The sequence below is a fragment of the Hippocampus bargibanti genome, linkage group LG03 (assembly GCF_051943395.1).
Source record: "Hippocampus bargibanti isolate YZ-2025 linkage group LG03, ASM5194339v1, whole genome shotgun sequence".
NCBI classification, from domain to species: Eukaryota; Metazoa; Chordata; class Actinopteri; order Syngnathiformes; family Syngnathidae; genus Hippocampus; species Hippocampus bargibanti.
In genome coordinates, this window is record NC_142736.1 from 11,104,221 (window position 1) to 11,128,623 (window position 24,403).

Sequence of the window (24,403 nt, forward strand, 5' to 3'; positions counted from 1 at the left end):
CAACAAAGCAAAAAATTCCGAAATAAAAATAAAATCAAAACACAGCTTTTAACGATTCACAATCCCCCTTTCTGTTTGATTTTTTAAAATCTATGTCCATGATTAATCCAAGTCAGACTTTTTGTAAATAATTGAAAAAGCAGCAACCCCCTTTGCCCTTGCTGAATATGAAAGCCAGTTAATGTACCTGTTGCGTTGTCAGGAACTTACCAACTGGAAGTGCGTGACACCAACGGAACATTTTTCATTCATCTCCTTTTGGTGTTTGTTCTGAACCAAACATTCCATGAGGTCACCAGTGTCAATTTGGTTGTCAGCCAAGTCCTAAAAGCAAACACACATGAGAAAATCAAAGACATCTTGCCATTTAAAGGACAACCGCCGTCACTTTTTTGTTTCCTAACTGATATCAGAAAAACGTTTTATATCATCTAAAATACCCCAAAAAATGATATTTTTATTCAAATGCAAAACACCAATAAAAAATGGCTTAAAGTGTCCAAAATCTGCAAAATCTGGTCGCCCTCTTCTGGCTCTTTTTGGTGCAACATGATGTTTTCAGACCAAACAAGCACGGCAAAACGCATTGACGCGATGGAAGGACTGCTACAATGTGTCCTTTTTTTTCGGTCAGGGGCGTTCCTTCAGTGACGTCACATACGGACTCGTCACCAACTCAAAAACAAGACTTCCGGAATATTCAGCGCGAGTCTTGCACTGCTAGTGAATCAAAACAATGGCTTCAGATTCGGAGAATGTGCTTTCTTGTTACACATCCAGTTATGAATATAATTCAAATAGTTCTGAAGAGGAAAGCATACATGTTTGCAATTGATTAAAGAAGCACTTGCGTATCAATTCGAGCCGTCAGGACTGCAAAGTAGTGTCCCAGAAAATGCACAAGATGGCCACCGAGCTGTTGTGAGGAATGAATCAGCCCGTTTCCACAGGCTGATAAATTCCTCACATGGAGCTTGGACGCCCTCTTCTGGCGCAACACGAGGTTTTCAGACCAAACAAGCATTGATGTGATGGAAGGACTGCTACAATGTGTCCTTTTTTCTGTCAGAGGCGTTCCTTCAGTGACGTCACGTTCGGACTCGTCACCAATTCAAAAACAAGACTTCCGGAATATTCAGCACGAGTCTTAAAACGTAAAATATAGCTATATGCGGTGGAATCTTTGTAAAATACGCTCAGTAGAAGTCATTTGAAGCCATTTTACAAATTATTGACACAACTTGTCCGGAGACGTCGGTTGTCCTTTATATAACAGAGACGACCAAGTCAGTCCAAGTTATCCATATGTGACGCAGACGGGGTCAAACATCTTAAATTGTATGTGCGTTGTTCATTTCTGGAAGTAGTGTTTGTTTGTGTGTGTGCTCAAAGGTGGTAGAAATGTTCTCACGTGGCAGTGGGACTGGATCATGGGCTCGCAAGCTCTGATTAGTAATGCATCAATTTGGATATCCTGTGAGACAAAAAAAATATGAAAATGATACAATGTCGCAGTTTAGTTTATGGTCTCCACTTACAACTACTAAAGTGGTGACATTGCTGACCTCTGACTCCAACTCGGTCAGGTTTCCCACAACATCCCTGCACGCAGACACCAGGTCTTCCAAATGTTCCTGCAGACACTCTAGCTCCTGAGAAGGAAAACACAAACACACACATCTTGCCAAAACGAATCGCCTTATTGGGGATGAGGGGGGATTTAAAGAGTCCCTTGTCCAACCTGTCCAGTGTCGGTCTTCTCACTGCACCACTTGCCAAGATCAGTCATACAGCGCTTCTGCAGCTCAGGGTCCAGTTTCACATCGAGCGCCCTCTGGTGGAGAATTCGCTGAACCTCCACTTTACAGTCTCGGGATAACTGCAGACACACCACTGCATTGTAAGACACTGAGACAAAGACCCAAATAGGACACGAGGCCAATTGGAACCAAATTATACAGTTTTCATCCAAATGTGGATCAAGAAGCCTTATGACCATCAACATCTTGTTAACTCATTCACTGCCAGACGTGCAAAAATGAATGTGTCATTTTCAGTGCCAGGGTTTTTGTCATTGTCACTTGAATTCCAGGGCCCACAGAACATTGCGTTTTAGGACTACATAAACATTCAATACAGCGTTAGAAACCTTAGACTCAATTCTTTCATCAGAAAAATAGAGTTCATTCCTAAATTATATGGGTCTGGAATTATAAGACCTTGAAATAAGGGCAAAAATACAATGCACAATAGTGAATTAACAACAGCTGAAGCCCGGAACAAAGTGCTAACATGGAAAAAATGGAAATGCTGCCCCCCGGTGGAAAAGAAAAAAACATTGCCAGAAACCATGGCTAGCGTTTTATCAGCACCCAAGCATAAAAAAAAACAAAACCCAAACAAATTTGTGAATGCCACTCTACGTCATATTTTCAATTCCCCAATAAATTTGTGAATGGCAGTGAATGAGTTAAACAAAAACCATTCTGGCAGTGCCCATCCAAGCTGAAAACTATTTTTTCTGCAAGGGTTATTGGATTTGGAATTGGATTGGATTTGCCTTTATTAGTCTCGCAGTGGAGAAATTTACATTTCACAGCAGCAAAGTTATGAAAGGAATGAAAGTAGAAAAACAAAACAGCGGCTCCCCTCTCCCGGCAAATTAGCGTTTTCATGTTTATTATGTTTGTTAAAGTCATTATAAGTGCCTTGCATGCTGGGTCCGAGAGGACAGTAATTTCATCTGTGCTGTATGTCATGCATATTAGCATATTTGACAATAAAGCTGACTTTGAAAATACAGGAGCTGCTGGAATTTTTTGATATATTTGATACGGTGCTTGTAGTTTTCCTTCCTAGTAGAATTGGATATTATTTTACCGTTCAAATGGTCATAAAGTCTTGGCTCAGTGGTGTTTCGTAATCGTAATGCCAACATGCCAACATGCCAAATCGTCATTTTTTTGTATTGTATCGTATTGTCTTGTCTCATTTTTAGATTGTAGTTTATCTATCAAATCAAAGTCCTGAAAACAACACACCAGATATTGTGCTTACAAATTACAATGTCACTCCAACCCAGATTCACCATAATATGCATATTTTACCCTCATATTGATTGACAGATGTTGCCGTCCACTTACTTACCTCAATGTCAGCGTTAACCTATTAAATTCAAAGACATATCACAGTTGTTTTTTTTTTCTCACACAAACAACTTGGAATTTGTCTAATACAATGTCATATCGTGATTGGAGTTTCTGGGGTCATGTCATACCCGGCGGCCCTGTTCCTCAGTGCGATAGGCATGGCGGTATAGGCAGGAGAAGACAGCGCCTGGCGGCATTAGCTCACTGGTTTCATTCCAGCCATGCGTGTGACATAGTCGGGCAGCATCGCCTTGGCATTTTTTGTACAAGATAGGGTCCAATCTGAGAAAACAAATGATTTCTTCCCTCACTGAATGTATCTTTGCAATGTGGTATCTAAACAGACTACACATTTAAAGCATTGTATGACCAGGAAAACCTCTACAGTCAAAAGAACAACAATGTCCATCTATAAAAAGATTGTCCACAGGGGTAAAAAAAAAACTCTGCGCTTAAAATGATGGGGCAAATAGCTTGTTGCTGAATCCGTTTAGAGAGTACACTCACTTCCAATCTCTTGAGATGAAATACTGGAGCTCCAACAGTCGATGCTCACAGTCCTCCACCATCTTTTCTGTGTACAGATGCTCCATCAGACAAGACAAGATCCTATACAAACATGTGCATGCACACACGCACACACACACACACACACACACACACACACGCACACACACACACACACACACACACACACACACACACACACACACACACACGCACACACACACACGCAATGAGGGTTTAACTTTAAAAGGAAGGTTCTTTAACATTTAAATGATAAAATGGACATCATGTGTGTATGTGAGTGTGTGTGTATACGTGTGTGTGCGTGTGTGAGTATGTGTGTGCGTGTGTATCCTCACATTGGGTCTCCATTTCGGATATGTTTGCAAGCTGTCTGGATGACGGATTCACATGCCTCATTGAGTGCTCTGTCGATCCTGTAGTCAGCACCAGGGTCGGCTGACTGGATCAATGTCTGAAGCTGTGGTGGAAGCACAGTTCATCAGAATCAGAATCAGAATCATCTTTATTGGCAAGTGTGTAGAACACACAAGGAATTTGTTTCCGGTAGATGAAAATATTATAAGGCAATAGCTGGAAAAGAGAACACTGCAGACACCAAAAAACGTTTTTTCTATCTATCTGTCTGTCCACCTATCTATCGATCCATCTGTCCATCTATTGATGTATTGATCTGTCCATCTCTCGATCGATCAGTCTGTCTATCTATCTATCTATCTATCTATCTATCTATCTATCTATCTATCTATCTATCTATCTATCTATCTATCTATCTATCTATCTATCTATCTATCTATCTATCTATCTATCTATCTATCTATCTATCTATCTATCTATCTATCTATCTGGTCTGTCTAGCTATTCATCTCTCTCTCTCTCTCTGTCCGTCCGTCCATCCATCTCTCTTTTTCTCTCAAACTCTCTCTCTCTCTGTTTATCTTAAGTATATATTTGTCTATCTCTATCTATTTATTCCTTCCTTCCTTCCTTTCTTCCTTCCTTCCTTCCTTCCTTCCTTCCTTCCTTCCTTCCTTCCTTCCTTCCTTCCTTCCTTCCTTCCTTCCTTCCTTCCTTCACCTATTATTTATTTATCAATCTAATCCAAGTGCAAATTAACATCTGTTGTTGTTTGGTCTAATTTCTACAATCGCTTGCTGTTAAATTTAATACATTGGTACATAACAAGTTACTAAAAAGCATTCCAAACTCTGTCATGTTTGCCTTTTGCAACCTCCAAAACTCTTTTAGCACAATTCCGTGCGCATACTAGCCAAGTACAGTGGCACAGGATGACGCCAAAGTGGCTTTCTTTCTAGAGGGGCGGGGGAGGGTTGACACACACAAATGTAAAAGCAAACATTGTAAGCATTTTTTCTGTCTTTCCTGGTTTACGCCATGACTTACAGCACTCTGGCAAACACCGTCAACTGAAGCGCTGCGGTCTCCACGGCCGATCCTCATCAGGCAATGCAGAGTGCGGCCTTTGCGGTGAAGGCCGGAGCAGTGAGTCTCAATCTCTGCTCGGCAGTGCAGTACGATTTCTGGACTGAGAGAGAAGTCCTCCATCAGCATTCGCCGATAGTCCAGCATTTCACCCTGACACTCGCCGGTGACCGGGCGACCTGCAGATTACACAAAACAACAACGAGGGGTGAGGAGTGTGGACGATAGCGATAACCTCATGATTCTAACCTTGTACATCAGAATCATCTTTATTGCCAAGTATGTAGAACATACAATGAATTTGTCTCTGGGAGAATTGGAGGCACTATATAGTTCTATTTGGGTTACTGTGAGTTAATGGCTTGAGGGAAGAAGCTGTTTAAATGTCTGCTGGATTTGGTGCGCATGGATCGGTACCGCCCTCCTGAAGGGAGTAGCTGTAAAAGGTGGTGGGCATAGTGCGGAGGGACCAGTAGGGTTGTCCGCGCTCTTGTTTGGATTCTTGCAGTGTGCAAGTCCTCGAGAGTGGGCAGGGCGGTGCCAATGCTTTTTTCCGCAATCCTAACTGTCCGTTGAAGACATTTTTGTGGCGACCCCGAACCAAACAGTGATGGAAGAACACAGGATGGATTCAATGACAGCCGTGTAGAAATGTCGTAGCACCTCCTGTGGCAGGCCATGCTTCTTTAGCAGCCTCAGGAAGTACATCCTCATCAACGTCATGCCTCATTTCATCAACGACAATTTTCAACCAGAAATCAGCAATTATGACACTTTTGGTGGAAGTAGCCTCTTTGGTGGCTCATACAGGATCATGCTACAAAGCATCAGTCAATCAGTAGGGATGGTGGGTACTGTCCATATTCATACAGAACCGGTTCAGTCAGATGGAAATGGTAAATGGCCTGCACTTGTGCAGTTCCTTTTAAGCAACTTAGTATTGGCTATTTCATCCAGTCACCCAATGATTTGAATACATTACCATTGTATCTCATTTCACCCTTATCTTGTGTTCCAGTCGTGCAAATATCAGCATCATCATCAATCACTGCTATTTCTTATGAGAAGATGCAAGTTCCAGCCTGGGAATTTCCCAGTAAACCCATTTACGCCGAGCGTGATCATATGAACACATATAAATTCATTTTCAAATGCATTGATGTTGTTTTCTGCCACATATACTCTGTTTCATCCTATTTGATTCTCTGTTTTGATTTCATTTTGATTTTTTAAAAACGAATTTATCTCTGTTCATATGAACATGCTCGTCATAAATGGGTTAAGATCATTTCCGGTACTGTGTTTCCCATAAGAAACACCATGCACGAATTGACTGCACGCGGTGGAATCGCTCCATTTATTTTATTGAATAAACCCGGAGTACACCACTGCTGATGTAATGGACATTGTCCTTGCATAGTTTTCGAACATTTACCCTTTAAATATTATACTTTGGTGTTTCATATTTCTTGATTATGAATAGCAGTCAAAGTATAAAAATGGGTTCTCATTGTGAACATTTACAGAACTCAAAATTAGTGAGCCTGGTTTCCCATTTGTTAAACCAATGAAACCGAACAATGGTTTCTGTTAATATCTGAAATCCTCAGGCCTGAAGTTGAAAATACTTTAACAAGTCACCTCGGTGCACAGCGGCCTCAAGACACAGGAGCAGGTACGAGAGACGGGCCTCACGGGCACGCGGCAGGTTGGTTTCGAGGCTGCAGCGGTGCTTCTTCAGGTCCAGCTTACAGGCTTTAGCCAGAGAGTAACTGACCCTGTAGTCCTGAGAGATCAGCTTCTGCCGTGTCGTCAGAGCATCTCTGCACTATAAAAATAGGGAAAGAATACATTTCCTGTCAAACATATTCCAGAAACACAACTATGTCAAGCAAGTCATAAACCAGAAAACAAGGATCAGTGAGTTGAATGCACCTTTTCTGACATGGCCTCTTCAAACTTGTGGTTGAACAGGCACTTGTAGACTTTTCCCTCTCCTGCTAGAGTCTAAAGTAAAGAGAAAAAAATGGCATCATTAACTAAACAGTAAAAAGATCAGGGCTAGTTTTCCTTTACAGTGCAAAATCATGGATTTTAATTGAATAAAAAATTATCTTGTATCATCATATAATGCAATCAGTGTCTTCCTTCTATTTTCAAGACTGTTTGTCCTCATTCATGCCGGAGATAAACTGCTGGCTATCCTGACTGACTGAGCGAGAAACCACCTCCAACGGAGACTGGACATGGATATGTGGGAGTGCTGTTCCAATTTGACATGTCACCTCAGCTACCCCAAGCCTATTTATTTTTTCTTCTTATGATGTACATTACATCAGATGTATATATATATTTGACTTTCACAACAACCACAGCTGTAAAAAAAGCAACTGGCAGGACAGTTAAAATAATTAAAAACACAACACATAAGGCACGGAAAGTCATCCAATCATAACCACTTTTTCTGCATATGCTTTGTCGTTTGAAGCAGATGGAACAGGAGAGAATCAAAGTGTCCTTTCGCTACTGGATCAGAGACCGTATGTTCAAAATGTGTATACACCTGCAACGAGTTAAGCTCGAAAGTAAATTAGAAGTTGTAGCATCCAGTGATGAAAAAAGAGATTAATTCACTTGTCCTAGCCCATGTAAATCCAATTCAATTCCAAGCGACGACTATCAGTTCCAAATATGTCCCGCTCTCTTCATCTTCGGCTCCGCGAGCCATCTTTCCTACTGCAGCAATGCAGACTCTGCAAGAGCGTCACCATCTTTGCTGAACCAAACACGGCTATGAAAAATGCTGCAGAGATGCAAAAAACAAAAGCGCTCAGGGGCGCCATGATCTAGGGCAGGGGTCGGGAACCTTTGGCTCGCGAGCCATATATGGCTCTTTTTATGATTGCATATGGCTCACCGATAAAACTAAATACATATTCTCACTTTTTCGGTGTTCATTTCCTGTTGGGGCTGCAGTTGACGGCAAGCACAATTTTGATTGGATAACACTGACCTAGGTTGGCGGAAAGCGCAATTTTGTTTGGATGATACTGCCCATCATGTTGAAACAGGTAAACGCCCCTTTAAATGAGCCCGACGAGTAAAAAAAAAGAAAGAAAAAAAACCGACGAGTACGCTCCAGTTTGAATGCACCAGAGGATTCGCGATTCTAATTTGCAATGAAACAATAACATCGATGAAACAGTCGAATGTCAGTGATATTTTAACAAGCCCCATGTTAACGTTAGCATCAATATACTTATGCGAGAAGTACATTGCAGATAGCAAGTGTGGAAGCTAATGAGCCGTGTGCAGGCTAGCGAGCAGTAACTTCGCCTATGGACCCGGCAAGTTGACTTTCATTCCGATCGTTTGGCTGGATTTTTACCAATCATGAGGAACGGTAAACCATTTATGTTACCGGTGAGTACTATCACAAAGTAATTTTAAATAATACATTCTGACATTTTGTTGAAAAGTGGCCACGCGTGCGTGCGTGCGTGTTTGCATGCGTGTGCGCACTATTTCATCAATGTTATTGTTTCATTGCAAATTAGAATCGCAAATCCTCCGGTGCATTCAAGCTGGAGCGTACTCGTCATTTTTTTTACTCGTCTGGCTCATTTAAAGGGCCGTTTACCCGTTTCAACTGACGGCCAGTATCATCCAATCAAAATTGCGCTTTCCGCCAACCTAAGTCAGTGTCATCCAATCAAAATTGCGCTTTCCGCCAATTGCAGCCCCAACAGGAAATGAACAGCGAAAAAGCGAGAATATGCATTTAGTTTTATCGGCGAGCCATATGCAATCATCACAAGAGCCATATATGGCTCGCGAGCTATAGGTTCCCGACCCCTGATCGAGGGCGACAGTCAAAACCAAAACCAGTGCTTGTACATGCGTGCTGCCGAGAAGGCGCAACCACCAAGCACAGATTCCTTTCATGAATGTTGTAGTCAAAATGCTGAAAACATTTCACATTGGGTCTACACAAAGGACAAGCCCCATGAGACAAAACAAAACATAAAAACAACGAAAAAGAAAGCTTTTGAAAAGTTCTTGCCAATGGCTGTCCACTATGATGCCATCTTGGATGTTTTCATTTATCAATAGGGTTCGTTCTTTGCACAAAGAGAGTTTAATTAAGACTGGAGGAAATTTATGGCTGTGAAGTTTTTGCAAGAAGCAAGTTATAATGTGGTTTGATGTCAGTTATTATCCATTTCTTGATTAATTCTTTCATTGCAATGTGAAGGTGCCTATTACTGACAAATGTACGAGAAATTATTAAGACAAATGCTAATTATAGGAATCATTCAAAAAAGAGAACAAAAGTTTGGAATTACATTTTGGCAGAATCTTTCGCGGTCGTCTCGACATGAAAAGTAAAGATGTCGATCAAGGTGGAAGTCATCGGATGACAGTTCTGCAACTCGCAAGATAGCTCGCTGACACTCCTCTTTGATTGGATGAACTTGGTCTTGTTTCTCTGCCTCCTTCACAAGTCCTTTTTCTAGACAAGCGATAACTTCCCCTTGGCTGTGGATGTCCTGTTGTACAGAGGCAACAAATTCAAGAATCAAAACAAAGGGAACAGACACACACTGTTAACCTTTATGAAGCATTCCCTTGGAAAAAAAAGTCACCTTGTGTCCTATGCTGATGCTCCCGCAGCGTAGATTGTTGATGTCTTCTTTACATTTGTCCATAAAGCCACAGATGAGACGGTAGTCGCTGAAGATAATACTTGTCATTTTGGTGATGTACTGGCTGCACTGATACTCGCTGATGTTTCCACGGTGATCGACGAGACAAGATACGAGGTAGCCCCTCCCACGTTCCTCCTCGTTACACTCTTTAATCTACGTTTATTAAAGAAGAGGAGAAAATGTAGGTGATTGTGAGTTTATAAAGATGCAGGGATGACTCACAGCAGAAGTTATTTAAAACAAATAAAGTGAAATTGCACATGTTTCAGAACTACAACCTATTGCAATCAGGAAAACAATGGGTATTTTTTTATTACATTCATTTGTTCATTCAGGATTTCTATCTTTTTTATATTTCAGGACAGACCAGAGCAGATGGTGAGTAAGACCATCGGAATGCCTCCATGTTGGGAAAGGACCGATAGAGAGAATGGCCTGTTCAATTTTACCACACAGGACATGACAATGCATGGGAATGCATAACCTCATTGTGTTTTGTTGTAGTGCTAACATTGGAACCTCGTTTTAAACCTTAAAATGACTCATCTTCACGGCCTAAAATGCTATCTGCCTGTCATTGGGTGAAGGGCTCAGATTGTAACAGACAAATAGAACTTAAGGTGCCTGCACAGAAGTGAGTTGAGTGAAATCCTACACCATCAGTGACCACTATCACCAGTGTAGACAGATACAGGATACACCATTGAGACATTGCTTTGCTGAATACTGACCTCAGTGATAGTGCTCTTGCAAACCTCTATGGCCACAGACTCAAACTTTGGATCTGTGGTCAGATTCAATTTGTAGTTCCACAGGAGCTGGTGAAGAGAGTTATTCGGTGTTAGACATTCAGTGCTCATTATTCATCTATTATTCATACTTACTGTATTTTACGGAATATTAGCTCACTGTATTATCAGGCACAATATCAATGAATGGTTTCATTAAAAAAAACAACTACATAAGCGGCAGCAGGTTCTAAGTCGCATCTTTCTAAAACACTGTATTTTAAATAGCTTATTCTAATGATATCATATGGTTATTTGATATGTTTAATGCTATTGTGTACATTTTCAAGAGCTAATGCTATCTTCGGACTGGTTGAAAAGTTCAGGTAGTGCAATGTGTCTCATTTGCTTTTGGTTAGTTAGTTGTAAAAATATGCTAATTAAAGATAATGGATTTTCTACAAACGTGGATTTGTATCAAGGAACATATTTCATCAGTCCAGAGATTTTTACGCGGGGTTCTTTTTGTGTCTCATAATTCTGTTCATGTTCTGTGCCATTCCGGCTGCCTCGGCATACGTGCTTGAGTGCGTGAGTGCATATGTACGATCGGCTTGATCTTGGTAGGTCCATTGCTTCAAAAGTCGATCTTTGGTGAAATATGTTACAAGCTGCCCCAAGCAGTAAAAAAGCTTGCATGCACACAATGCCTGTTTTGAGTTGCAACAACGAAATATGAGCCAGCTTTGAAGAGGATTGTTCAAGAGAGGGAATGACAAAAATCCTGCACTAAAGTGCTAAACAACATGGTTTCTAAAAGAAAAAAAATACATCTTGCTTTCTGGACTTGTAACTTAACTAGGTTTGTGTGTGAGACAGTGCACACAATATTCATTGTTGAAAATGACAGGTCTGCAACATATAGCCCAAATTCTGCCGGTGGTGTCACATAACTGGAAGTTTATTTTGACCTGAGTGAGACCAGTGTTTGGAATCAATTGCTCCTCGAGAAGAGTTGCCATGTGGAATGTGTATGCAGCATTGGTAAGACAGTTTTCCCTCCCCCTACAAAAATTACCGAAAAAAGTTCACAAAATCACAAAATACGAAGAAACAAAGGCAGCAATTCAAACCCCACAACTGTGGCTGATCACGGCTCGATTGGCAAGCAAGGCTTGATCAGCCACGGGTGTGGGGTTTGAATTGCTGCCTTCCACCACATGGGGCCAAAACTCTCTCTGGGTAAGGCCATCTTAGGGGAATATATTTCCCCTCCAGGACCCAGCCTCTCGTGACATCACACTTATTACAACGTAATAAATTGGAGTGATGTACTTACATGGTTGCAGTCTGGAGCCATTTCAGTTTCCTGCAGAATCAAAAAGCAGAACAATATATCTCATATGTATGAAAAAACACAGTTGTGGCACTGGCATGCAATTAAATGCACCTTTTCAATGAAAATATTGGATTTTGTGCAGAACGTTTGGAATACACCAAATATCAAACCTTTTCATGCATTGAACAAATCCATCCATCCATACATTCATTCATTTTCTAATCTGCTTATCCTCGCAAGGATGCCAGAGCGTTCAGGTGCCTACCCCAGCTCTCTTCGGGCTGCTCGCGGGGTGCACCCTAAACTGGTTGCCACTATTCAACAATTGTGATTTGGAAATGATGGCCCCATTTATAACATGATTTACATGAAAACATGTGAATCACAACACAACAGCTAATTTAATTAAGAGATGGGTTTATGTGCCCCTGAAAGTAATTTTGACACAGATTTCAAATCAATAAATACATACATAAATGTAGCACGTCAGGTTTAAATATTGTATTATTATTATTATTTTTTTTTGGGGGGGGGGGGTTAAATTTTACCTAATGTTTTATGTATTGTTTATAGCTACAGGATAATTATTTAGAAAAACTTCCTTTTGTTGCTGAAAGTTGTAATTATGGTAATACAGTAAAGTCTCGTTATATCAATATTCTCGGGAGTTAGAAAAAATGTCGATATAACCGTACTGTCGATATATCCGTCCTGCGCCGAACTGCATTAACAAAAGCCGCCACAAGAGGGCATCCAAGCGCCATGTAAGAAACGGAGCTGGCCATATGAGCTCGCCATTTTGTGCCTCTTTTTTTTTGGGTGAGAGATGTTCCCCCAATGTTGCCTCAAAATGGCACATATAATTCTTTAATCGATTGCAAACACGCATGCTTTCCTCTTCAGACCTTCCTCTACAGGAACCAATCAGCAAAGCAAGTTGCCCGCTGCCAATGGGACAAGTTCTTCTGCATTTATAGGTTCCCCAAAAGGATCCATTCGGATCAGGGAGTCAACTTTGAGAGTAGGCTCATCAAGGATCTTCTTGAGAGGCAGGGGTGCACAAATCCCACACCACACCATCTCATCCCATGGGTAATGGTATCGCAAAAAGATTCAACCGGATCCTTGGAGGCATGATCAGAACACTTCCCCCAAAGTCTAGGTCCAAATGGCCATAGATGTTGAACATGTTGACTTTCTGCTATAACGGCACAGTATATGAAACGACGGGCTTTACAACATTCTATTTGATGTTTGGACGTGTCCCTTGTTTGCCCATTGACATTATGTTCCATCATGTCTTGGAGAACGCCAATGTTGTCAGTCACAATGAGTTTGTGAGCAGCTTGAAGAGAGACCTCTCTGAAGCCGCGCAAATTGCTCAACCTTGACATGCAGCCAAGGAACAGACCCGCCATGCCTAGATCTACAACCGCAAAGTCAAGGGGTCGCCATTGGCTGTTGGTGACAAGGTGCTACTAGTCAATCGAGGCGAGAAGGGCACGCGGAAAGTTGCGGATCGTTGGGAGTCAACACCTTATGACGTGGTGTCTGTGAAGCGATTGATCAATGTGTACAGGATCCGGGATGATGCCACAGGCAGAGAAGGTCGTACACAGGAACTTACTGCTCCCGGTAGACTTCTTGACATTCTCGGGGCAGGTGGAGCCTGGTTCATGTTCAGATGGGTGAGTTATGGACGCACATTGTGGGAGTGACAAAAGCTCAGTTCCTGATGATCAGGAGGACGCTCAGCTGCGCACTGAGAACTGAGTCTCCGGCTCAGGCAGATGAACATGAGCACTTGTCTACAGAGCGTGATTCCGCCATGCATGTCGAGGGAATGTCAGTGAGAGAAGTCAGTCAGTAGGCCATGACATCCACATACAGACCGAACTTTCAACAGACCCGGTGTTTGACATTGCACACTCGACTCCCGACTCACCCCCAGATGAGACTGAACTTGAGGAGGTCATTTGCACACAACCAACAAGACACACAGGGCCCCGTCAATTTCACAAGATGTGGTAGGAAAGTTAAACCCCCTGATAGGCTGATATGTGAGATGTCCCATCAGATGGCAACATTAATATGGGTTTAGTATGACCATGTGATTTTTTTTTGCTTGTGCTGTGTGCCAATTCTCACCATTTTCTTTCTGGCTTCCCAGTAATGGGTGTAGTTACGTGCAGTTTTGTGAAATGTAAATGACATTTCTACTAGTCTGTGACTGGAATGGGTTTTGTACCACCCTATTCCTTCACACATCTGAAAGAAGACTTCCTATGATTGACTTTCTTGTACATCCTTGCCCGATAACCTTGTCTATTTTGCCTGTTGGTCTTTCTTTTGTCTTCCGTGTGTATGTTGCCTCACTTCTGCATAATTTAAGGGGGGTGTATGTAACAGAGTTGTGCATTAACATTATTAAACTATGACGGAAATGACGCAACGCCGCACATTATGGCACAAAGTCCCGCCCATAGTTCTCAGAACTACTTGGACAAGTCTATGGTGAGTCGCATTTCTAAGATGGTTTGGATTAACTCGCATTTTCATGACAATATCTTGTTTTGTTCCCCTTTTGTACTGTCTAGTGTATCTAATTAGTTCCCCGATTCCTTTCGAGTCCAGATTACTTTTTGTGTCATTATTTAATTCAAGTTTTGTCGAGTGGAAGTTTGAAGCAGTTGTGCTTCATAGTGCTTTTCTGTTGCATAGTTATTCACAAGACGAAACCCATGCCACTTCACCCATCCCTTCTGCTATACTGTGTTGCAGGTAATGATTGTTTCATTTCGTTTTTAATTGTGCAGTATTTTGTTTCTTGTGTCGTGTTTCATTTGGCCGCGAGTGTTAGTGGTGTGTCGAACTGTGCCGCCATTATCCAGTTCACCGCGTGTCTGCGCCGACGTCTCGCATGTGATGGGTTCAGGGACATTATGCAAATAACAGTGAACTTGTGTTGTATTCTCTTTTTCTGTAAATAACCACTATATGATCACACGTTGTTCATTCTGTTTTGTTATCTACAATGTTTTGCATATTGAGAAGTACTTGGACAAGTCTGTTATTCACAAGACGAAACCCATGCGACTTCACCCATCCCTTCTACCATACTGTGTTGCAGCAATAAAAGAAATGAAAACACACATCCACGCATCTGGTATAATTAAGACGGCAGCAACGTGGAGCTCAAGACAGTCACTGTTGTGACATCCGTAACACACACACACACACACACACACACACACACACACACACACACACACACACACATATATATATATATATATATATATATATATATATATATATATATATATATATAAATATATAACAGCGCTCCAGCCGGCGCACCTTTCCACACCCCCTGCCTCTGAATTCACACGTTGTTCGCCTCCGAGGAGCTTTTTGCAGATAATTTACTATTATGTGACCGAAAAAAAAACACCACAGGCTCGTGTTCAGCCGAAGTAGACACAAAACAAAATCATCGTCGAGGAGAACAAGGAGATCATTGAGAAACACGAGGTGTGCGTTTGTGGCGTCACATGTGCACACCGCGGCTGTCATGTGACTCTCAGCCTGACACATCTCTCACACTGTGTGTCACTTCCCTGAGAGTACCTTTCTACGACCATTCTACAAATAAAGAGTCCGGTACCGTCCACCATTGCTACCATCCTTCGCCTAAAATCGTTACACTAAGGCGTTATTTAGTCGATGCTTTCACGTGAATAATGACACCGAAATTGTCACATGCGAGTTGACAGCTGGGGCGGGGCCACCGCTCCTGACCTCCCCCAGCCGAAGAAGACACTTCAATTTCATTTAATTTCAACAAGTCGCTGTCACCTCAACAGTGACATGATTACGACGCCTCGTCCCTCGCTGTCTCTTGTGCTGGTAAGTCCTAGATTTTGCTTTGACCGCGGTGATTGTTAGCCGCGATCGCCTAAGTTTGTTGCTTTCAGGGATCGCGATGTGTGCGTGGTTTACGTGTTGATCCCCTAATCACCGATACTGGGACATTTCAACGAGTCGCTGTCAGCTCACCAGTAACATGATTACGACGCCTCGTACCTCGCTGTGTCTTGTGCTGGCAAGTCCAAGAGTTTGCTTTGCCCGAGGTGATTGTTAGCTGCGATCGCGTAAGTTTGTTGCTTTCCGGGATCGCGAGTGTGCCATTTTATTTGCCTAGGTTGACAGGCTGGACGGATCGCCCCTCCCGCCTTCTTTTGTCACGTTTTATTCCGTGTCCGTGGAATCATTGGACTCGCGCCTTTTGTTGTAATAAACTCTCTGCCAGCACCTACGGGACTCAAAGTGGATGCAGGTGACATCGAGGAGCTTGTTGCTGACCATAATGAGGTCCTCAACACAGAGGATTTGATTTGCCTTCAAGAGGACAAGCAGAAGCAGGCCATTCAGTGTTGATGTGCAGGCTTTTATTGAACAGTTCCATCCAGAAAAGGCTCCGAGAATCATCAACGTGATGATTGATAATGTGATGCCTCAGTTTCGTAAGATCTTACAAGTCAGAAAGCAACAGGTGTCAATTAAGAGCCATCAACGACCATCACAAATGTAAATAAAGTGACTTTATTATACAGTGCAGCGTATTTCTTTCATGACAATACAATAGCACATTTATTATACATAGAATAAGGTATGTTGTGTGTAGTTTTAAGGCTTATTTAGTTCAAAATTACATTTTATGGAGACCTGGGAACGGATTATCTCATGTCTCATCTCATTTTCCGTACCGCTTATTCCTCATTAGGGTCGCGGGGGTTGCTGGAGCCTATCTCAGCTGTCTTCGGGCACGAGGCGGGGGACACCCTGAATTGGTTGCCAGCCAATCGCAGGGCACACAAAGACATACAACAGTCACTCTCACACTCACACCTAGGGACAATTTGGAGTGGTCAATCTGCCTGCCATGCATATTTTTGGAGTGTGGGAGGAAACCGGAGGACCCGGAGAAAACCCACGCGGGTCCGGGGAGAACATGCAAACTCCACACAGGGAGGCCGGACCGGGACGCGAACCGGCGACCTCTGCACTGTGAAGCCAGTGTGCTAACCACTCGACTACCGGGCCGCCCAGGAACGGATTATTCTCATTTTAATGGTTTCCTATGGGAATTTTTTTTTGGGGGGATACACACTTTTCGCCCTACACACTCCGTCTGGGAACCAATTAAGTTCGTATGCCAAGGTCTCTCTGTATACATATATATAAGTAGTTCAATGCTGCTATACACAGCTTCCTGAGATGCCTATCTCGAAACTAATCCTGCAGAGGAAAGTGAAGGGATTGACCCCATACAGGAAGTGCCTGTGGGGCTATGGCTAAATGCTTCCTGACTAATCAGGGATGCCGCTTCTCTGACATGAGAATTGAGGGCCCAAACCATCTTAAATACTATATTAAATGCTTTAATGTGACCTCATGCTGCTTTGCGAGGTTTTTGTGTGAGCGTGTAGCTTTCTCTCCAGAGAGGAGGCAGATTTATAAGAGCCACTTTGCTCTTCTGAAGGCCACAGCTGTTACGAAGCTGAAGCGAGGCAATTATGTTAGAAAAGGGGGCTGATGATGAGCACGAAAGAATGCACACGTGTGTATGTGTGTGTGTTGCAACATCAGCATGATTCTGGTGAACAGCATGGTTCCAAGCTACCAGAGATACAAAAACACATAAGATTAATCAACACATGCATCCTTTCAGTATATATGAACACTCATTGATGTGCTTTGTAGTATCTCAGGTAATGCACAAAAATGATGTTTATTACTGTGTGTTGCAAATACCGGCCAGTCCATGAATTTTGTGACACTGACACAATTGTCCTGTTTTTGATTTAAAACATCAACACTATGGATTTGAAATTAAACAAGGAAGCGAGTGCCTTGGCATTTATTGCTGTTGAGAATGCTGACCAATGCAACATGATGACATCTGAAATCTTTCAAGCAATATTATGTGCACATATTCAGCCAGAATGCTGCCAAACCCATTGAACGGCACTTCCCGTTACAGGTGGACAATGAACCCAAGTACATTGTAAAATGAACCAAATAGTTTTTAAGGCAAAGGAGTGGATTATGATGCAAAGTCCAAGTCAATCATATGACCTGAGTCAGATAGAGCATGCATTTCACTTGCTGAAGACAAAAATTGAATGGGGGTGGGAGGATAGTCCCACTATGCGTTCCAGACCTCAGGCTGAAATTGACTGCAAATGATTTGCAAACAAGTAGGAGAAAGTGAAAGAGTGATTTATGATCCTTTTTAATTTGTTCCCTTACTTTTGGTCCCTTAAAACATGCAAGTCATACATGCAAAGTGTTGGAATTTCTAAACCGTTTAACCTGATTTGGATTCAAAATCCCTCAAATTAAATCTGACAATATGAGTATGTGTGTATGAGTAGCACATTTTATTTCAAATACATAACAGTGTTGTTTTCAAGCTAAAAATATGAAAATAGTATCAATGTTGTAATATTCATGGCCTGAATGTACAACAAGCGAATATCACAGCGGAAGAAAATAATTTATTGTATTTTAAAGGACGACCGACGCCTCTGGAGAAGTTGTGTCCATAATTTGTAAAATCACTTCAAATGACTTCTACTGAGCGTATTTTACAAAGATTCCATCGCATAAAGCTATATTTTACGTTTTAAGACTCGAACTGAATATTCAGGAAGTTGGTGACGATAACTACCGTGACGTCACGGGAGGTATTGTCACTGACAGAGAAAGCGACACACAATGCATTTTGGGTACTTTGTTTGGTCTGAAAACTTCGTGTTGATCCGTGTTGATGGCGAAATTAGAATGAAAACACATAAATAATGCGATGGTGAATCGTTGTGTGTTGCACCAAGACTACTATTTGATACTAGTTGACACAAATTCCCAGTAGACAAATCAGCCCATTTCCAACGGAGCTTGGGCGCTATCTTGTGCATTTTCTGGGACGCTACATTTCAGTCCAGACGCCTCAAAATGACACGGAATGACTTCTTTAATCGATTGCAAACATTGATGCTTTCCCCTTCAGAACGATTTGAATCATATCCATAACTGGATGAGTAAGAAAGCATCTTCTCCGAATCTTAAGCCATTGTTTTGATTCTCGAGCAAGGCAAGACGTCTTGGCGTGACGTCACGAACAAGGGGGCGGGACCTTCTGAAACTCGCCATCCTGAGGTCAATTTGAAGTAGTTTTGTGACAAGTCATTTTTATTGGTGTTTTTCATGTGACTAAAATTATTAGCCTGCGTGTTTTGGGTATTTTAGATGCTATAAGGCATCTAAAATACTATATATACTATAGTGTCTTCTGATGTCAGTTAGGAAACAAAAAAATGGTGTCGGTTGTCCTTTAAAATAATATATGTCATTATATTTGACAAGTTCTTTTTGTTTATTTCTGGACCTACTTTCCCCAGTTGTACTGTATTGTTACCATATTTAAATGATCACTCTTGTCCCTACTTTGAACCGACTGCTGTAATGTGTGATGTACTCAATGTCAAACCATGATAGCAGTAGAGACACATATCTGTTGATGGAAATCTGCAAAAACTATCTAGCTTTCCAGAATGGATCCTTACAAATCTTAGCTACTGCCACTATTTTTAAAAAAGCAATATTTGACTTTACAAAATTAAGAATTAGGCAAAGTTATCATATCTGTCTAATTTCTGACAACAGACAAAAAGCATGTTACTAAATAATTTTAGCACCTTCAAAAAAGACAGCTCTTAATATTTAATTGAAATAGAATAAAAGAAGGGGCGGCCCGGTAGCCGAGTGGTTAGCACACCGGCTTCACAGTGCAGAGGTCGCCGGTTCGCGTCCCGGTCCGGCCTCCCTGTGTGGAGCTTGCATGTTCTCCCCGGACCCGTGTGGGTCTTCTCCGGGTCCTCCGGTTTCCTCCCACACTCCAAAAACATGCATGGCAGGCAGATTGACCACTCCAAATTGTCCCTAGGTGTGAGTGTGAGAGTGACTGTTGTATGTCTTTGTGTGCCCTGCGATTGGCTGGCAACCAATTCAGGGTGTCCCCCGCCTCGTGCCCGAAGACAGCTGAGATAGGCTCCAGCAACCCCCGCGACCCTAATGAGGAATAAGCGGTACGGAAAATGAGATGAGATGAGATGAGAATAAAAGAACACATGGATGTTGTTTTTTAAGTGAGCTGAAATGTCTGCGGAGCTCATTCTGATATGCTCAGTGTGTTATTATAAACAATGTTGCCAAAGTAGATGGAGGACACTGATTTGCTGTGGTAACCCCTTGAAGGGAAAAGCCGAAAGGAAAAGAAGAAGTTGCCAAAGTAACTTTGTTACTTTAAATCAAGAGCTCACAAAAATTGCCACACATTTTTTGAGGTGAATAGGTGTGTGATTAGCACCCATTCTTTTTAAGCAAGTTGACTGAGGTTCCATCTTTGTTTCAGGATCCTTCACAGCAAACATTACTAATTTCACACCAACATTGAATGTATTAAATGTGTGATTACGTGCATGATTAAATAATAATAAATCAAAGTAATATTGGACACTTGAATTGGTTTTCTTATAATGGGATCAAACCCATGTTTAGCACTGGATCACTGGGCCGAAGGTGTACTGAAATACATTGTGCCATCACACTGAAAAATGTAAAGTGAAAGAGAAAAAATACAGTGCAAGAAAAGAATAAAACCATCAATGTCAAGTAAATTTTGTGAGTGAATTCAAGAATTCACTTTCTTTAGTGTGTGCATCATTGATGTACTTTTGAATAAACATGTGCACTGGCTCAACAATCTATGTTTGGGAAGCAGACTTTGAAGAAAAGAAACCGACTGCGGCAAGAGGTAACAACCTCAAAATAGAGTATGTAATGGGATTTGCGTCTCTTATTTATTAGTGTACTTGAAGCATGAACACGTCTCTACCTACACGAAGCAGTCCATTCCTCCACGAATGCAGCTTCACCTCTACCACAATGTCCAGCTGACATCCGTGGATCGAAAGCAGCGCGACTCCTGCGCCACAGCCAGCAGCAGCATCATCAGGGCAAAAAAACAGCGGCCGCTGCTTACCTCTCTGCGGTCCTGTAGACACTCCAGTACGGACAGGTTATTGGCCCAGGTGTGTTTAGGGCAGAACCGGGTCAAGTCCTCTCTGCAGGCCTCCTCCTCGGACAGCTTCCAACCGGTCGCCCTTCGAGGCTTCGAGGCCCCCGCGGCGATAGCGGCGGCGGCAGGTGCATCCTTGGCTCGTGGCTCAGCGGCTCTGAGGACGACCGAGTTGTTTGGAGGCTCGGCGGGACCGCTGGCTGCCTTGAGGCCGAAGGCGGGGCCGAAGAAACAGAGACAAACGCATGATGACAGCAGTAGCAGCAGCGGAGAGCGACTGTACGTCGCCATCTTCGCACCACCGTTCAGCTAACCCAGTGAAAACCACAACATTGTTCTACTTCCGGTCAGTTAGTTCACAATAAAAGTCAAGTGTGGCGCTGAAGACAACAGCCATTTTAAAAACAAAAGCTTTGCATTTTATTGGAGAAAAAATAAGACTGGTGTGTCAAATTCCTTTTTAGCTTTGCCGACATCACTACAAACAGGAAATCTAGTGCAATTAGCTATCTATCCATTCATTTTATGATCCCCTTATACTAATAAGGGTCGCGGGACGTGCTGGAGCATATACCAACTGTCTGTCGAAGTGGCTGCCAGATAATTGCAGGGCACACAACCATTCATGCTCACACTCACATCTAGGGAGAATTTTGTGTTTTCCATTTTGGAATGTTGGAGGAAACCAGAGTAGTGGGGGTAACCCACGTACGAACGGGGAAAATATGTAACTGCAAACAGAAGAGCCAGTCAAAATCAAACCTTGTACATCTGTGCTGCGATGCCGATACTCTGAGCATTTGAGTGTCGGGTTTCCCATCATGTAATAATCTAGTTTCAAAAATCTAAATTTACTATGTTGTTGGACCAGTGGTCATGAGTACCCCGCAGGCCAGTTGTAAAAGTACAGCCATGGAAGTAACGAAGAACCATCGCTGCTTCTTCAGTTCAATGTTAAAGTTATTATCAAAAATTGCAATCCCCTTGCCAGGATTGTACAACCCCTGTCCTCGGTGGCTCCTGCCCCCCAAATGTATGTCTCCCTCTACCAACAAATCCAATTGAAAATATTAAGACCGTTATCGGCTCTCAGAGCTTGTTGACGTCCCTGATCCACTGCTGACATGGATGCTTTGATCCTCTCCTCTTTCAACTAGAACTGCTTCATGTCATTACAAAGAGGGTACAACAAGTTCTGAAGAATGAATGACTCTGTGTCTTTGTGTTGTCATATTTGTTATTTTTTCAAATTTTTTTTCCCCCAAGATGGCGGCGCGTGAACACGCAGCGGCTCCCCTCTCCCGGCAAATTGGCCCTTTCATGTTTATGTTTGTTAAAGTAATTATAAGTGCCTTGCATGCTGGGTCCAAGAGGACAGTAATTTCATCTGTGCTGTATGTCATGCATATTAGCATATTTGACAATAAAGCTGACTTTGACTTTGATGTTTGAAAAGAAAAAAAAAATATTACGTTGCCATTACTTTTTTAAGCATTTTTACAGGAGAACACTCGTAGTGGATGTTATTAAGCAAGTATTTTAGCGTGAAGCGAATAAAAAGAAACATTACACGTGCTCATATAAAGCAATCCTCTGTACATCACACAAAAAGTAAGCACCAATTACAAGTTGGAACCACCCTCATACTAACATAAAACACAGTTATACAGTAACAAGAACAATGCTGTCGTCACAACTGCATTACCTGCTTATTTCTTTTTTTTCAGACCAGCTGATGGCTTTATCTTTTTCGTGGTTTCACTTGCATTTCACACAGTTCCCAGCCCCCCAACCATTTCGACCCCGCGTCTCTTCTACAGTGGCTGGCTCCGCAAGGGGGCACACGTTTCCCATTCAATTGCGAGATTACATGCTATTACAAAACAGAAAAAACAATTCATGTAGTGCAGCTTGCAGTGCTACCATTGAGTCAATGCTGCCATTTATCCACACAATTTCATTCATAAGACAGAAACTGGTTTTTGGTAGTGAATAGAAATGCTTGCAATTGCAGCATTACACAGAATCAGAATCATCTTTATTGCCAAGTATGTAGAACACACAAGGACATTGTTTCCGGTAGAACACGCTGCACTAGTATAATCATCATCAGCATCATCAAAAAAATTGCAAAGAGGCACTATCGTGCCTCTTTGCAATTTTTTTGATGATGCTGCTCCACTTGTTGTCCATACGCAGACTCTTCACCGTCTTTGATGAGACCGATAACCGTGGTGTCGTCTGCGAACTTTATGAATTTGACAGCTGGGTGTGTTGAGGTGCAGTCATTCGTGTGAGAAGAGCAATGGAGTGAGGACGCATCCCTACTGAGCTCCAATGCTCGTGGTTCGTGTTGAGCATATTTTTCCCAGTCTGACCTGTTGTGTCTGTCCTGTCAGGAAGCTGAGGATCCACTGGCAGATCGTAGGGGACACACCAAGCTGGAGAAGTTTGGGAATAAGGAGTTCTGGGATGATGGTATTGAACGCAGAGCTGCAGTCCACAAACAGGATCCTTGTGTCAGTTCCTGTTCTAAGTGAAGATGTTTTTTTTTTCAGTTTAGGTGCGGATTTTAGCAAGAAGCATGAAAGTCAACCTCATGCTTTGCAATGCTACTGCATAATATGTTCTATGTTCATGCTGTGAGTGAAAGAACACAATCACGCAAACAAGGGGCCAAAATAACTTCTTTTTACTGGGTGTCCGCCTTTTTATGTAATAGAGAGCAGAGATTCAGTCATCCGGATTGGACTCCGAGTAGAGCTGTAGCTTCTCAGAATTGATAGCAATCAGATGAAATGGTTTCGCCATCTGATCAGGATGCCTCCTGGACACTTCCCTTGCGAAGTGCTCCTGGCTTGTCACAACACAACAAACACTCAGAAATTATCCAGTACGCACAGGAGAGACTATGGCTTCTGACTGACATGGGAATTCCTTCGGATTCACCCATAAGCGTTGGACAAATTGTCAAGGGGGAGGGGTGTGCGCGTTCACTGATATTGCTGCGAGTAATCTCAATAAAAATGGCAGGATGGATAGATATTTTGATGATTGGCAATCCTGATTAATGCTGATGTGATGGGATGTTCCAAAATAGAAATCAATGAAAATAGAGTAGACTCATGCAGGGGTGTCAAACTCCGGTCCTCGAGGGCCGCCGTCCTACATGTTTTCCAAGTCTCCCTGTTGCAACACACCTGATTCAAGGGAATGGCTGTGTTGCAACAGGTGTGTTGCAACAGGGAGACTTGGAAAACATGTAGCCCGACTTCCCTCGAGGACCGGAGTTTGACACCCCTGACTTTCAGTATAGAGGACACACTGATCTTCCGTGACAGTCATATATTTTACACAATACA

At 42.3% G+C, this 24,403-nt stretch overlaps 1 protein-coding gene across 2 annotated transcripts in view; it reads right to left on the reverse strand.

Moving 5' to 3' along the window:
• The window catches only part of LOC148900309 (Golgi apparatus protein 1-like), a 29,508-nt gene extending 8,140 nt beyond the window's left edge, over positions 1-21,368 (reverse strand). Inside the window, exons 1-16 of one of the 2 annotated variants that reach the window (XM_088991943.1) lie at positions 21,006-21,368; positions 11,897-11,926; positions 10,561-10,647; positions 9,767-9,982; positions 9,467-9,670; positions 7,056-7,127; positions 6,762-6,948; positions 5,082-5,299; positions 4,016-4,137; positions 3,657-3,758; positions 3,278-3,431; positions 3,148-3,165; positions 1,742-1,879; positions 1,566-1,652; positions 1,412-1,474; positions 211-324 (exon numbers count right to left, since the gene is read on the reverse strand). In XM_088991943.1, coding sequence (XP_088848069.1) covers positions 211-324; positions 1,412-1,474; positions 1,566-1,652; positions 1,742-1,879; positions 3,148-3,165; positions 3,278-3,431; positions 3,657-3,758; positions 4,016-4,137; positions 5,082-5,299; positions 6,762-6,948; positions 7,056-7,127; positions 9,467-9,670; positions 9,767-9,982; positions 10,561-10,647; positions 11,897-11,926; positions 21,006-21,332 — 2,139 coding nt within the window. In that variant the 5' untranslated portion in view covers positions 21,333-21,368. The remainder of the gene's footprint in view (positions 1-210; positions 325-1,411; positions 1,475-1,565; positions 1,653-1,741; positions 1,880-3,147; positions 3,166-3,277; positions 3,432-3,656; positions 3,759-4,015; positions 4,138-5,081; positions 5,300-6,761; positions 6,949-7,055; positions 7,128-9,466; positions 9,671-9,766; positions 9,983-10,560; positions 10,648-11,896; positions 11,927-21,005) is intronic. The other variant, XM_088991944.1, reaches the window with a different exon arrangement.
• Between the last annotated feature and the right edge of the window lie 3,035 nt (positions 21,369-24,403).